General features: G+C 46.4%; 1 protein-coding gene across 1 annotated transcript in view; it reads left to right on the top strand.

Annotated features, from left to right (window-relative positions):
- The window catches only part of etv5 (ETS variant transcription factor 5), a 41,628-nt gene that overhangs the window by 16,076 nt on the left and 12,020 nt on the right, over positions 1-13,532 (top strand). The window contains exons 7-10 of the mRNA XM_033023567.1: positions 2,031-2,318; positions 4,461-4,699; positions 9,275-9,343; positions 12,954-13,022. Coding sequence (XP_032879458.1) covers positions 2,031-2,318; positions 4,461-4,699; positions 9,275-9,343; positions 12,954-13,022 — 665 coding nt within the window. The remainder of the gene's footprint in view (positions 1-2,030; positions 2,319-4,460; positions 4,700-9,274; positions 9,344-12,953; positions 13,023-13,532) is intronic.

Here is a 13,532-nt window from a genome sequence, read left to right as displayed (position 1 = left end):
CGCCCCACTTTACTGATTCCATAAGGTATAGGAGTAGCATTAGGCCATTCGGCCCATCAAGTCTACTCCGCCATTCAATCATGGCTGATCTATCACTCCCTCCTAACCCCATTCTCCTGCCTTCTCCCCATAACCTCTGACACCCGTACTAATCAGTTGTTCAAGAAGGAACTGCAGATGCTAGAAAATCGAAGGTAGACAAAATTGCTGGAGAAACTCAGCGGGTGCGGCGGCAGCATCTATGGAGCGAAGGAAATAGGCAACGTTTCGGGCCGAAGAGTTGAGTTTCTCCAGTAATTTTGTTTACCCGTACTAATCAAAAATCTATCTATCTCTGCCTTAAATATATCCACTGATGGCCTCCACAGCCTTCTGTGGCAAAAGATTCCACAGATACACCACCCTCTGACTAAAGACATTCCTCCTCATCTCCTTCCTAAAAGAACGTCCTTTAATTCTGAGGCTACAACCTCTAGTCCTGGACTCACCCACTAGTGGAAACATCCTCTCCACATCCACTCTATCCAGGCCTTTCATTATGTCTTTTTGAGCTGACCTTTTGAATCGGGCTCACGTATGTTCCCTGGAAATACAATTTAAGGTCACAGTTATTATTAAAAACAGTGCAATTTGATGTGCGACTGCTTTAGGTAGTGACTTCATAGGATTTATTTGAGCCTCAATGTAATTGTTGCTTTGCATTGGTTGCTGGTTTCTAGCTGTAGCTTCAGGGTGTAGATGTAATAAATTGCCCTATTCTCAGTGGGAAGAAACATTTCTGTCTTGATAGCACGCTGAATACATTACGGACAAAGAACTTCCTGGAAAAATATTGTGTATGATGGGCCTTGACCCGAAACATCACCCATACCTTCTCTCCAGAGATGCTGCCTGCCCCGCTGAGTTACGCCAACATTTGGTGTCTATCTTTGGAAAAATATTGTACACCCTCGCGCAATCTGTAGCTTGTGACTGATCACAATGGAGGCAGCATTGGGCACCTCAAAGCTCCTCTTTGTGAGCATGCAGAAGCCAAATGGAAAGGGGAAAGGAGTGCATCACCTAAGTTACTCACCTAACCCCCATACTGTGTTGAGAGAATGGGCCAACAGGGCTTGGATTCACTGGAATTTAGAATGATGAGAAGGGAGTTTATAGAAACATAATTCAGGAGAAAATAAGTGAGTCTGAGGAAGGGTCTCGACCCGAAACGTCACCCATTCCTTCTCTCCAGAGATGCTGCCTGTCCCGCTGAGTTACTCCAGAATTTTGTGTCCATCTTCGATTTAAACCAGCATCTGCAGTTCTTTCTTACGCAGACAGTGGGATCATCACAGAGACACATAGTTTAACATAATTAACACCTCTATATGTAGCAGATTTGTACTCAATTATTCATCTTTGTTAACGCAGTCCTGAACTACTATCTACCTCCTTGGTGACCCTCGGACTATCCTTGATTGGAATTTGCTGGCTTTACCTTGCACTAAACGTTATTCCCTTATCATGTATCTATACACTGTAAATGGCTGGATTGTAATCATGTATTGACTTTCCGCTGACTGGGTAGCACGCAACAAAAGCTTTCCGCTGACTGGGTAGCACGCAACAAAAGCTTTTCACAGTTTAAGGATAAGGGGGAAATCTTTTAGGACCGAGATGAGGAAAACTTTTTTCACACAGAGAGTGGTGAATCTCTGGAATTCTCTCCCGCAGAAGGTAGTTGAGGCCAGTTCATTGGCTATATTTAAGAGGGAGTTAGATGTGGCCCTTGTGGCTAAAGGGATCAGGGGGTATGGAGAGAAGGCAGGTACAGGATACTGAGTTGGATGATCATATTGAATGGCGGTGCAGGCTCGAAGGGCCGAATGGCCTACTCCTGCACCTATTTTCTATGTTTCTATGTACCTCGGTACACGTGACAATAAACTAAACTGACTGAGCTGGGAGTGCAAGTCATGGATGTGTTGGATGAGTGATTGAGTTGCCAGCAAAATATCTTCATCTGTTGCGTTTGTTTCTGTTGGCAGTGCCTACGAGAGGAAGCCCCTTGCCGGGTTCAAGCCATTAACTCCACCAGCCGCCCCGGTGTCTCCAGTCCATCAGAGTTCCCCTCTCCCTCGACTCGCGCCCGTTGCAGTTCCGCCATCAGCCCATGGCCCCATTTCATCCCCGGTGCAGGCTGCACCTCCAGCAGCGGTTCCACCACCACAGCAGCAGCAGCAGCAGCAACGGACCTTTGCAGTACCTCGACCACCGCATCCCCCACTTCAAGTGTCCCAGACCTTGCCTGAGACGCAGTATGCTCCAGAGAATAGGTGAGTAAGTGCTAAACCACACTGCTGCCCTATAGTGCCTACAGAGGCACTCCGTGAATGAAGAGTGTCCACTTGCTCCAGATGTGACTCATATCCAGATTGCTCCTGCAAATCTCTCTATGTTTTTAGAATGTTTGTACCGATTTTGTTCCTTGAGGATGTGTGTTCCGCTGGTCGGTGCTGAGTTCAGCAGGTCTCTGCTTAAGGCGTTGGTCAATTGGTGTTAGATCACCTGAACGAGGGAGGACATCAGCCAGCGTTGTCCATGGCCAGCAAACTCTTGCTGTGAGCTGAGCCCAGCTACTATCCCAGTGCTCATTAGCTTAGTTGCGTGGGTGAGGGAGAATTGGCAGAGAATCTCCATAGATAAAGGATTATTGAAAGGGAACATTTGGGCAGGAAAACCTGCTCGTCGTGATTTTGGGGCATTTTGTTGCATTTTCTTTTGTTTATCAGAAAGTGAGAGCAAATGCACAGTCCTGTCCCAAGAAGCTGTTCATTTAATCGTTAAATAAGGGAAAGGAGCAGGAATAGGCTAGTAGCTTCTCAAGTCTGTTCCACCATTTAGTATCTTGGCTGATCTGACCTTTCGCCTCACCTCTATCTATTTTTTCCCCTTCATAACCTGAAGTCCCAAAAACTCAAGTTGAATTTAGTCAATGATGCGATCGTCCTGCTCTGTGCAGGAGAGAGTTTCATGTGGTCACAGTTCTCGTGAGAGAAGAAAGGTTTGCGTATCTCGAGCTCGAGTGTTTGGGCACTCATTTTGGGGCAATGCCTCCCAGTTTTAAAGACCTGTTGTGAGGGAACTACTCTTGCAACCACCTGTTAAATTCTCAACGTTTGAGCTTTCACATGATAAAAATGAATAGTATAATCTGCCCCTGTGGTGGAAAGAAGGGATTTTATCCTTATGGTCAAAACCTTTATCTCTTTGTCGCCTTGTCCCCCGAGAGTTTCACCGGAGTTATTTTGGGAGCCGCGGCAGAATAAATAAAAGATTTGTAACGCTGTCGAAATCTCGGAGGAGAGCAGAAAGCTGGTATTTTGGGCAGTGGCAGCTCCCGAGATGGCACCTGCTTCTCTGGCAACTTGTGCTTCCCACAGCTCTTGGTTTTCCACCTCTGTCGGGTGGTATGTGCGGGATGCTGGCTGCGGACCATCTGGAAGTGCTTGTTCCGATGCAGGCATACCAGCAGCGCTATGGATTTCACTTTGGCAGGCAGGTTGATACAAAGTGGAAATGGGACTAAGCCGGCCGCAGTCAGCTGTGAAGGATCATCTTTCGTGGAAAGTGGTGCGGGGACCTGGGTGGATTGCAGAGAGCTGATTTGCACGGGATCGCCTTTCAAGGTGCTAAATGATTCTCAAGAGTTCTATTTTGGAAAAGTGCTGATCAGCTTTCTGAAGGGGAAGTAATGATGCAGTCAAAGCAACATTCCTTTAGCGTCAAAATCTCTCTCCCCTCATCGTTTATTCTTTCTATTCTGTTCAGATGGACCAGGTGTTCACATTTCCATCTGCCACCTTTCACCAAATATGAGGTGTTTGTCAAAAAAAACACATTTTAATCTTGTGGTCCCTCATATCTTACAGGTGCGCCTGCAGATTAAAGATGACATTGTGTAGTTATTTTTAAAAGGGCAAGTGGTTTAGTTGTAGAAATAGTCGTGAATGTATATAAAAGTTTGAATGTATATTTGACGTAAGCAATTTTTCACTGATACACACAGTGTTCACAAAACCTGCACATTGTGTACCAAAGTAAATTTCAAGGCAAGTTAAGTACTTGTGGGTGCAAAGGGGATGTGGTTTTATTTTGAACCACGTCTAATTCTCTCATTCAATGTTGTATGTCAGGTGATAATGTCTAAGAAGGAACCGCAGATGCTGGTTTAAATCGAAGATAGACACAAACTGCTGGAGTAACTCAGCGGGACATGGAAGCATCTATGGAGAGAAGGAACAGGTGATGTTTTGGACTGAGATCCTTCTTTCTTCAGACCCATTCCTTCCTCCAGTGATGCTGCTTGTCCCGCTGAGTTACTCCAGCACTTTGTGTCTGTCTGCCTTCTGGTGATAGTGTGTTTTGTTGTGTGAGGTGACCAAATGTGTGGAACTTTGCTTCTCGTCTTCCCCAAGGTTTCAGCGGCAGATGTCCGAGCCGTGCCACCCATACCGGCGCCAGTCAGGAGTGCCCGGTGACAGTCGGCAGGTTTACCAGCGGCAGATGTCCGAGCCCATGCCAGCGCCCTCTCCGCAGCCCCTCAAGCAGGAGTACCACGACTCGTGTTACGATCACGTCAGCGGACCCAGCAGGCAGGATTTCCAGTCTCCTCTTGGCATTAAGCAGGAGCCCAGAGACTACTGCTACGACTCAGGTTGGTTCTCTGCTTGAGCGGGTCTGAACCACGCTGATCTCTGGCTCTATGCTGTATGATCCACCCACACCTGGCTGGCCAACCATCGCATGTTGCATGGAAAGGAACTGTAGTTAGACACATAATGCTGGAGCAACAGCGGGTGAGGCAGCAACTCTGGAGGGAAGGAATGGGCGACGTTTCAGGGCGAGACTCTTCTTCAGACTCTGAGAGAATGGAGCAGCTGGGCTTGTACACTCTGGAGTTTAGAAGGATGAGAGGGCATCTCATTGAAACATATACGATTGTTAAGGGTTTGGCCACACTAGAGGCAGGAAACATGTTCCCGATGTTGGGGGAGTCTAGGACCAGGGGCTACAGTTTAAGAATAAGGAGTAAGCCATTTAGAACGGAGACGAGGAAACACTTTTTCTCACAGAGAGTGGTGAGTCTGTGGAATTCTCTGCCTCAGAGGGCGGTGGAGGCAGGTTATCTGGATGCTTTCAAGAGAGAGCTAGATAGGGCTCTTAAAAATAGCGGAGTCAGGGGATATGGGGAGAAGGCATGAACGGGGTACTGATTGGGGATGATCAGCCATGATCACATTGAATGGCGGTGCTGGCTTGAAGGGTCGAATGGCCTACTCCTGCACCTATTATCTATTGTCTAATAAAGGTGCAAATAACCCAAGGGCAGGAAGTAGGCCCAAGTTTGTTCCTTCAAACCATCAACATGCAGTCTCCCTCTCTCCTGACTCTCAGTCTGAAGAAGGGTCTTGACCCGAAACGTCACCCATTCCTTCAACCCAGAGATGCTGCCTGGTCCGCTGAGTTACTCCAGCATTTTGTGTCTATCTTCGCATCTACTATTTATATTAACTCCCCTGTATTGATTTCTAAATGAAATACTTTGTCCCGCACTAACTTGGTGGATCCTTTTGTTTTTATTTCAAGAGAAAATGCATCCATGTTTGGTTTGGTTGTTTAACGGATCATGCTTTTTGAATGCGATTTGCCAAACTCATTCTTCAAGGGTATTATTAATTTGATGCTCTGACGTACCTGTAAAATCTCCTAATCGGTTTAGGCCTATTAATACTACAACCTAATAGGAGGCAGAGAGTTGGGATCTGCCTTAAAGCCAAGCAGATGGTTGAGATTTAAATCTATAGGGCAGCAACGTTTAGCAGTGACTAAGGCTTTAACAGAACAGATTTTTTTTAAATGTAGGTCATGGTTTCTATATCTTATATCTCTATTCTCCAGTTAAAAATCATTGCTCCATCTGTCAGACAGGCAGAGAGATATCCCATTAAACTGGCAGACAACCAAGGGCAGTCACGGTGGGGCAGCGGTAGAGTTGCCAGCTTGCAGCACCGGAGACCAGGGTTCAATCCCGACTACGGGTGCTGTCTGTACGGAGTTTGTACGTTCTCCCCGTAACCTGCGTGGGTTTTCTCCGAGAGAAACTACAAAGATGTACCGATTTGTGGGTTAATTGGCTTGGCTTTGTACACTTGGTATAAGTGTAAGTATAAATAAGTGTGTGTGGGCTTGTGTTAGTGTGTGGGGATCGTTGGTCGGCGTGGACTTGGTGGGCCGAAGGGCCTGTTTCCGCGCTGTATCTCTAAACTAAAGCAAAGTTTGGTCACTTGTAGTTTACTGTGACGTGATACAACTGCCCCAACTTCACATTAAACTGGGATAGACTCAGCACTGGAGATAACTACCCGACTCCACTCTGTGTTATAGACTCAATGTGGAGATGTACAGCGCTTTCCACAGTCACAGGGCCAGTGATGGCCACTGCTTCTTGATGGTCACTAACCATCACGGACCATCAAGAAGTGGCCAGTGCTGGTAAGCATCTCCGTGCCCACCTTTAGTTTAGTTTAGAGATAGAGCGTGGAAACAGGCCCTTCGGCCCACCGGGTCCGCATCGACCAGTGATCCCCGCACATTAACACTATCCTACACACACTAGGGTCAATTTACACTTACACCAAGCCAATTAACCTACAAACATGTGCATCTTTGGAGCGTGGGAGGAAATCGGAGATCCCAGAGAAAACCCACGCATGAAGAAGTACAATGTGGCAAAGATGAGCGGGAAGCAAGAGGATTGGGTGACTTTTAAAGAGCAACAGGAGATAACTAAAAAGGCAATACAAGGAGAAAAGCTACGAAGGTAAGCTAGCCAAGAATATAAAGGAGGATAGTAAAAGCTTCTTCAGGTATGTGAAGAGGGAAAAAATAGTTAAGGCCAAAGTTGGATCCTTGAAGACTGAAAAGGGTGACTTTGGATCCGTCTTCACTAAGGAAGACACCAACCATTTCCCTGATGTACCAGTGGCCAGAGGATCTAGGGTGACGGAGGAACTGAAGGAAATCCACATTAGGCAGGAAATGGTGTTGGGTAGACTGATGGGACTGAAGGCTGATAAATCCCCAGGGCCTGATGGTCTGCATCCCAGGATACTTAAGGAAGTGGCTCTAGAAATCGTGGACGCATTGGTGATAATATTCCAATGTTCTATAGACTCAGGATCAGTTCCTGTGGATTGGAGGGTAGCTAATGTTATCCCACTTTTTAAGAAAGGCGGGAGAAAGCAAACAAGGAATTATAGAGCAGTTAGCCTGACATCGGTGGTGGGGAAGATGCTGGAGTCAATTATAAAAGATGAGATAGCTGCACATTTGGATAGCAGTAACAGGATCGGTCCAAGTCAGCATGGATTTACGAAGGGGAAATCATTGACTAATCTTCTGGAATTATTTGAGGATGTAATTAGGAAAATGGACATGGGAGAGCCAGAGGATGTAGTGTACCTGGACTTTCAGAAAGCATTTGATATGGTCCCACATAGGAGATTAGTGGGCAAAATTAGGGCACATGGTATTGGGGGTAGAGTGCTGACATGGATAGAAAATTGGTTGGCAGACAGGAAACAGAGTAGGGATTAACGGGTCCCTTTCAGAATGGCAGGCAGTGACTAGTGGGGAACCGCAAGGCTCGATGCTGGGACCGCAGCTTTTTACAATATACATCAATGATTTGGATGAAGGGATTCAAAGTAACATCAGCAAATTTGCAGATGACACAAAGCTGGGTGGCAGTGTGAACTGTGAGGAGGATGCTATGAGGATTGCAGGGTGACTTGGACAGGTTGGGCGAGTGGGCAGATGCATGGCAGATGAAGTTTAATGTGGATGAATGTGAGGTTATCCACTTTGGTAGCAAAAACAGGAAGGCAGATTACTATCTAAATGGTGTAGTTGGGAAAAGGGGAAGTACAACAGGATCCTTGTTCATCAGTCAATGAAAGTAAGCATGCAGGTACAGCAGAAAAGACCAGGACAAGTCGGGGCCAGCAAGAGATGACCTCAAGCAGGGAGGTTCCCAGATAGGCTGATCCCAAGAGGATACATCGTTACGAACTGTGGATCTAACTAATGGACTTTCAGTGGAGGAAGGGAGACAATGGGGAGGGGAGGGGAGAGTTTATAGAAGTGACCTAAAATTAGAGAATTCAACATTCATACTGTTGGGTAGTAAGCTGCCCAAGTGAAATATAAGGTGCTGTTCCTCCAGTTTGTGTGTGGCCCCACTCTGGCAATGGAGGAGGCCCAGGACAGAAAAGTCAGTGTGGGAATGGGAAGGGGTCTTCCTAGCCAACAATCAGCCTATCAGGGAACCTCCCTACTGAAGATCATGTGTTTCTGGCCCTGATTTGTCCTGGTCTTATCTTGGTTATAGTCACCACCCCCTCCCCCTCACAATCAGACTGAAGAAGGGTCCCGATCCGAAACATCACCTATCTATTCTCTCCTGAGATGCTGCCTGACCCACTGAGTTTTGGTACCCTAATTTGAGGAAGGACATTCTTGCTATTGAGGGAGTGCAGCGTAAGTTTACAAGGTTAATTCCCGGGATGGTGGGACTGTCATATGCTGAGAGAATGGAGCAGCTGGGATTGTACACTCTGGAGTTCAGAAGGATCAGAGGGGATCTCATTGAAACATATAAGATTGTTAAGGGCTTGGACACGCTAGAGGCAGGAAACATGTTCCTGGTGTTGGGGGAGTCCAGAACCAGGGGCCACAGTTTAAGAATAAGAGGTAAGCCATTTAGAACGGAGACGAGGAACCACTTTGTCTCACAGAGAGTGGTGAGTCTGTAGAATTCTCTGCCTCAGTGGAGGCAGGTTCTCTGGATGCTTTCAAGGGAGAGCTATATAGGGCTCTTAAAAATAGTGGAGTCAGGGGATATGGGGAGATGGCAGGAACGGGGTACTGATTGGGGATGATCAGCCATGATCACATTGAATGGCGGTGCTGGCTCGAAGGGCCAAATGGCCTACTCCTGTACCTATTGTCTATTGTCCTCCAGAATTTTGTGTTCATCTTTGGTATAAACCAGCATCTGCGGGTTCCTTTTTATTATTTGGGGATTGATTATCTAACCTTGCTTACTCCTAACCCAAATGTTTCTGACATTTTCAATGAGTTCCAATCATTGTATTTAAATCCATTGTTATTGCCGTTGTAATGTTCTGGTCTGCATCTGAACTATTTTCCCATTCTTCTTTCTGTTCAGAAGTGCCTAATTGCCAATCCTCATATCTGACAGGAGGAAACTACTACACAGCTCCCGGCAACCAGGAGGGTAAGTTAGTGACTCTGACCTCGATCATAGACAGACACAAAATGCTGGAGTAACTCAGCGGGACAGGCAGCATCTCTGGAGAGAAGGAATGGGTGGCGTTTCGGGTCGACACCTTTCTTCAGACTGATATCATATATATAATATCAGACTATAAAGTGGCGCAGCGGTAGAGTTGCTGTCTTGCAGTGAATGCAGTGCCGGAGACCCGGGTTCGATCCCGACTGCGGGTGCTGTCTGTACGGAGTTTGTACGTTCTCCCCGTGACCTGCGTGCGTTTTCTCCGACATCTTCGGTTTCCTCCCACACTCCAAAGACGTATAGGTTTGTAGGTTAATTGGCTTGGTAAATGTAAAAAAAATAAAAATTGTCCCTAGGGGGTATAGGATAGTGTTAATGTGCGGGGATCGATCGCTGGTCGGCGCGGACCCGGTGGGCTGAAAGGGGCCTGTTTCCGTGCTGTCTCTAAACCTAAACGAAACTAAAGGCAGTAAAAGCAGGCAGCGCTGGAAATACTCAGCAGGTCAGGCAGCATTTATGCAGAGAGTAACAATGGTAACCTTTCAAGTTGATAACCTTCTCGTGTCCAACCAAAATTCATCAACCTGAAAACATTTCCTCACCGCAGATGCTGCCTGACCTACAGACTGCATCACTGTTTTTTAGCATCTGTTATTGCTTGCTTTTGCATTTTTGTCTCTTGTACTAATGCGTGCTGATGGGCAGGGAGTCCCAGCAGAATCCCAATGTTGCAAACATCTTAAATCATTAGAAGTGAATTTGCCTCAAGTGGTCTGATTTTAATGGGTGAAATATAAGGCCATACGTCATAGAAGCATTGCTGATCCCATGGATTTTGGGCTGAAGTTACAATGGAGAAGGTGGAACTGGCAACAAATTCCCAGCCATCCTGTTTCCCTACAAAGAAATTAAAACATAGATCTACACGTCTAGGGAGGTTGCATTAGTGTTTGATGAACATTGTTTTGGATTAGTTTAGAGATACTGAACGGAAACAGGCCCTTCGGCCCACCAAGTCCGCACCGACCAGCGATCCCCGCACACTTACACTATCCTACACACACAACGGACAATTTTACATTTATACCAAGCCAATTAACCTACAAACCTGTACGTCTTTGGGGAGTGGGAGGAAACCGAAGGTCTCGGAGGAAACCCGCGCAGATCACGGGGAGAACGTGCAAACTCCGTACAGGCAGCACCTGTAGTCGGGGTCGAAACCAGACCTCTGGCGCTGCAAGGCAGTAGATCTACCGCTGCGCCACCGTGCCGCCCTGTTTATCTTCAATTTAATTTGTTGAAATATCTACTTATCTGATTCAAAAGAGCAGATGTAAAAAAATGGATTATTTTGGAAGCCTGAGGTATTAGCGGATCTACAGAGAGCTCAGGCAACTGCCTGTTCCTGTTTCTTCTTGTATGTCTCCTCCAAGCAGTGTTATCTGCTGCGGCTAAAGCATCTGTTGCCTCTGTACCTCACCCAAACATGAGGTGTTTGCTTACATTATATAGTATATATAAATCCCATCCATGATTACATATTTGGAATATTGGCACAATACTCAGGCCCGCTTCACCCGATGTGGTTTTTTTAAGAGTCACAGATACTCTTATTCTCTTATGAGATAGAAGGAGGCCATTTGGTCCATCGAGCCAATGCTGGCGGACAGAGCATTTCAATTCCTGTACTTTTCCACATGCCCATCAGCTCTCCTACCACTCAGACGCACAGGGGCACTTTATCAACTAAAGGTAGACATTAGATGCTGGAGTAACTCAGCGGGACAGGCAGCATCTCTGGAGAGAAGGTTGAGACCCTTCAGGCCTAGTATGTTTAAGGCATGTGCAAGGAGACTGCAGCACCAGGAGAAGGTGATGCAGTGATGGGGAGGGCTTGAAAACTGAAGAGGCATTTAGTCATCTGAATGGACAGGCAGGGAATGGTGACGTGCAGTTTAAATTGGAATTGTGGTCAGTACAGACATTGTGGGCTGAAGGGCCTGTTCCTGTGCTGCAGTATTGTTCTATGCTACATTCCACATTCCAGATAGCACTGAAGATTGGGATTGAGGTCAGGTCCCTGGCAAAAGCACAAAGTGATAACACTGCTGCCTAGCCTCAGCCCTGACTACTGGTGCTACATGAGTGGCGTTTGCCAGTTCTCCCTTTCCCTCCATGCTCCCACGTCCCAAACATTAAACTCTAAATTACCCCTGGTGTAGGTCGGTGCTGAGAGACTTGGGGAGGGAGGGGTTCACAGGCAGCTGACAAAGACCAGATTTAATGGAAGCATGTGGGGCATGGAATTGAAGGCAAGGATCTCGGGGCCAGCATTGACTCAGTGGGCCGAATGGACTCCTCCGGCATCATGAGGAGATATAAGAAACTCCTGCAGGGCCAGAGCACACATTCTGTAAGATTTAACGTGTGGGTGTCACGGTGGGGCAGCGGTAGAGTTGCCGCCTTACAGCGCTTGCAGCGCCGGAGACCCGGGTTCCATCCTGACTACGGGAGTTTGTATGTTCTCCCCGTGATCGTGTGGGTTTTCTCCAAGATCTTCAGTTTCCTCCCACACTCCAAAGATGTACAGGTCTGTAGGTTCATTGCCTTGGTATAAATGTAAATAGCCCCTAGTGTGTGTAGGGTAGTGTTAGTGTGCGGGGATCATTGGTCGGTGCGGACTCGATGGGCCGAAGGGCCTGTTTCCGTGCTGTATCTCTAAACTAAACCAAACTAAAAAAAATCTAAATTATTGTTTGTTCAAACTGCAATGGCTTTTTAACCCACGCCCTTGGAAGTTAAAGTCACAATTCAATACGTTTATCCACGTGGTAACAACAGGATTGGTGCAAGGTCATGAGTTATTCCCCTGGTTACTTGGTGTAGGTTAACACAAATGTGCTGCGATAATGTGACCCATGTCACCGGGATTTATCTTCAGGCTATCCGATTTAGAATGCTAAGCAACACTGAAGGTTTACCCAAGGTTATATTATAAAATATAATCAGAAGAAATTATAACACAGTGCTGGGATGCCAACGAGCGGTGACTTTTTTCCCGTTGCATAAGGTCAAAAACTAGTACCAATGTTGTTTCCTTTTGTATTCAATGTTCATCAAAATAAAGACATCAGACTGACGGGCCATATGGTCACATGTCTGATGTGCCTTTCTTTTATTATGCCTGAAGCTCTAGATTTTTTTAAGCTTTACAATCTTCTTATTTAACACTTCAAAAATCCACTTCTTTGCACTTTCCTGCATTTCCCCCCTGAAAATTTGTCAAGTATCCTGGGCAAGGTGCATAATCTTTTGCATATTTCTTTTGCACCCTATCCCCATAATAAACTTGGAACCGTAAGGTTCCTGCTATGTCAATATCAGTTTAATAAAGGCCAATTCACATGCAACCTAGAGGAAGGGTCTTGACCCGAAACGTCACCCGTTCCTTCTCCACAGAGATGCTGCCTGTCCCGCTGAGTTACTCCAGCTTTTTGTGTCTATCTTCAACCTAGATGATACTGTAGATTCCCAATGAAAATCATTCTCTTAACTGATTTGACAATTAAACTATGCGTTATTCTTTTCCTAGGTTTCCCTTATGAGAAGGATCCTCGAATGTACTATGATGATACGTGTGTGGTACCTGATAGGATCGACCGTAAGTTGTTTACATACTTAATATTTTCTTCAAACCTGATTAATGTTGATTGCAAAGGTATTTTGTGGTGCTTCTGCGTAGAATTGGAACAGGATACCCATTGTCACCTTGGTCTCCCAAGTTAATTGATCTCGACTGGGAGATTTGTGGGAGCTTCCCACTTGGTGGTGAGGAAGGATATCAGTTTAGTTTAGAGATGCAGCGCGGAAACAGGCCCTTCGGCCCTCCGAGTCCACACCGACCAGCGATCCCCGCACATTAACACTATCCTACACCCACTTGGGACAATTTACACATACACCAAGCCAATTAACCCAAAACCTGTACGTGTTTGGCGAGTGGAAGGAAACCGGCGATCTCTGAGAAAATCCATGCAGATCACGGGGAGAACGTGTAAACTCCCTGCAGACAGCACCCACAGTCAGGATCGAACCCGGGTCTCAACCGCTGCAAGGCAGCGACTGTACCGCTGCACCACCGTGGCTGCCTCTTCAGGGCCCTGTTGCTTAG

Source organism: Amblyraja radiata, chromosome 7, assembly GCF_010909765.2.
Source record: "Amblyraja radiata isolate CabotCenter1 chromosome 7, sAmbRad1.1.pri, whole genome shotgun sequence".
In the NCBI taxonomy this organism is placed as follows: Eukaryota; Metazoa; Chordata; class Chondrichthyes; order Rajiformes; family Rajidae; genus Amblyraja; species Amblyraja radiata.
Note: the sequence above shows the minus strand (reverse complement) of the source record. Positions and strands in the feature narration are given on the sequence as shown.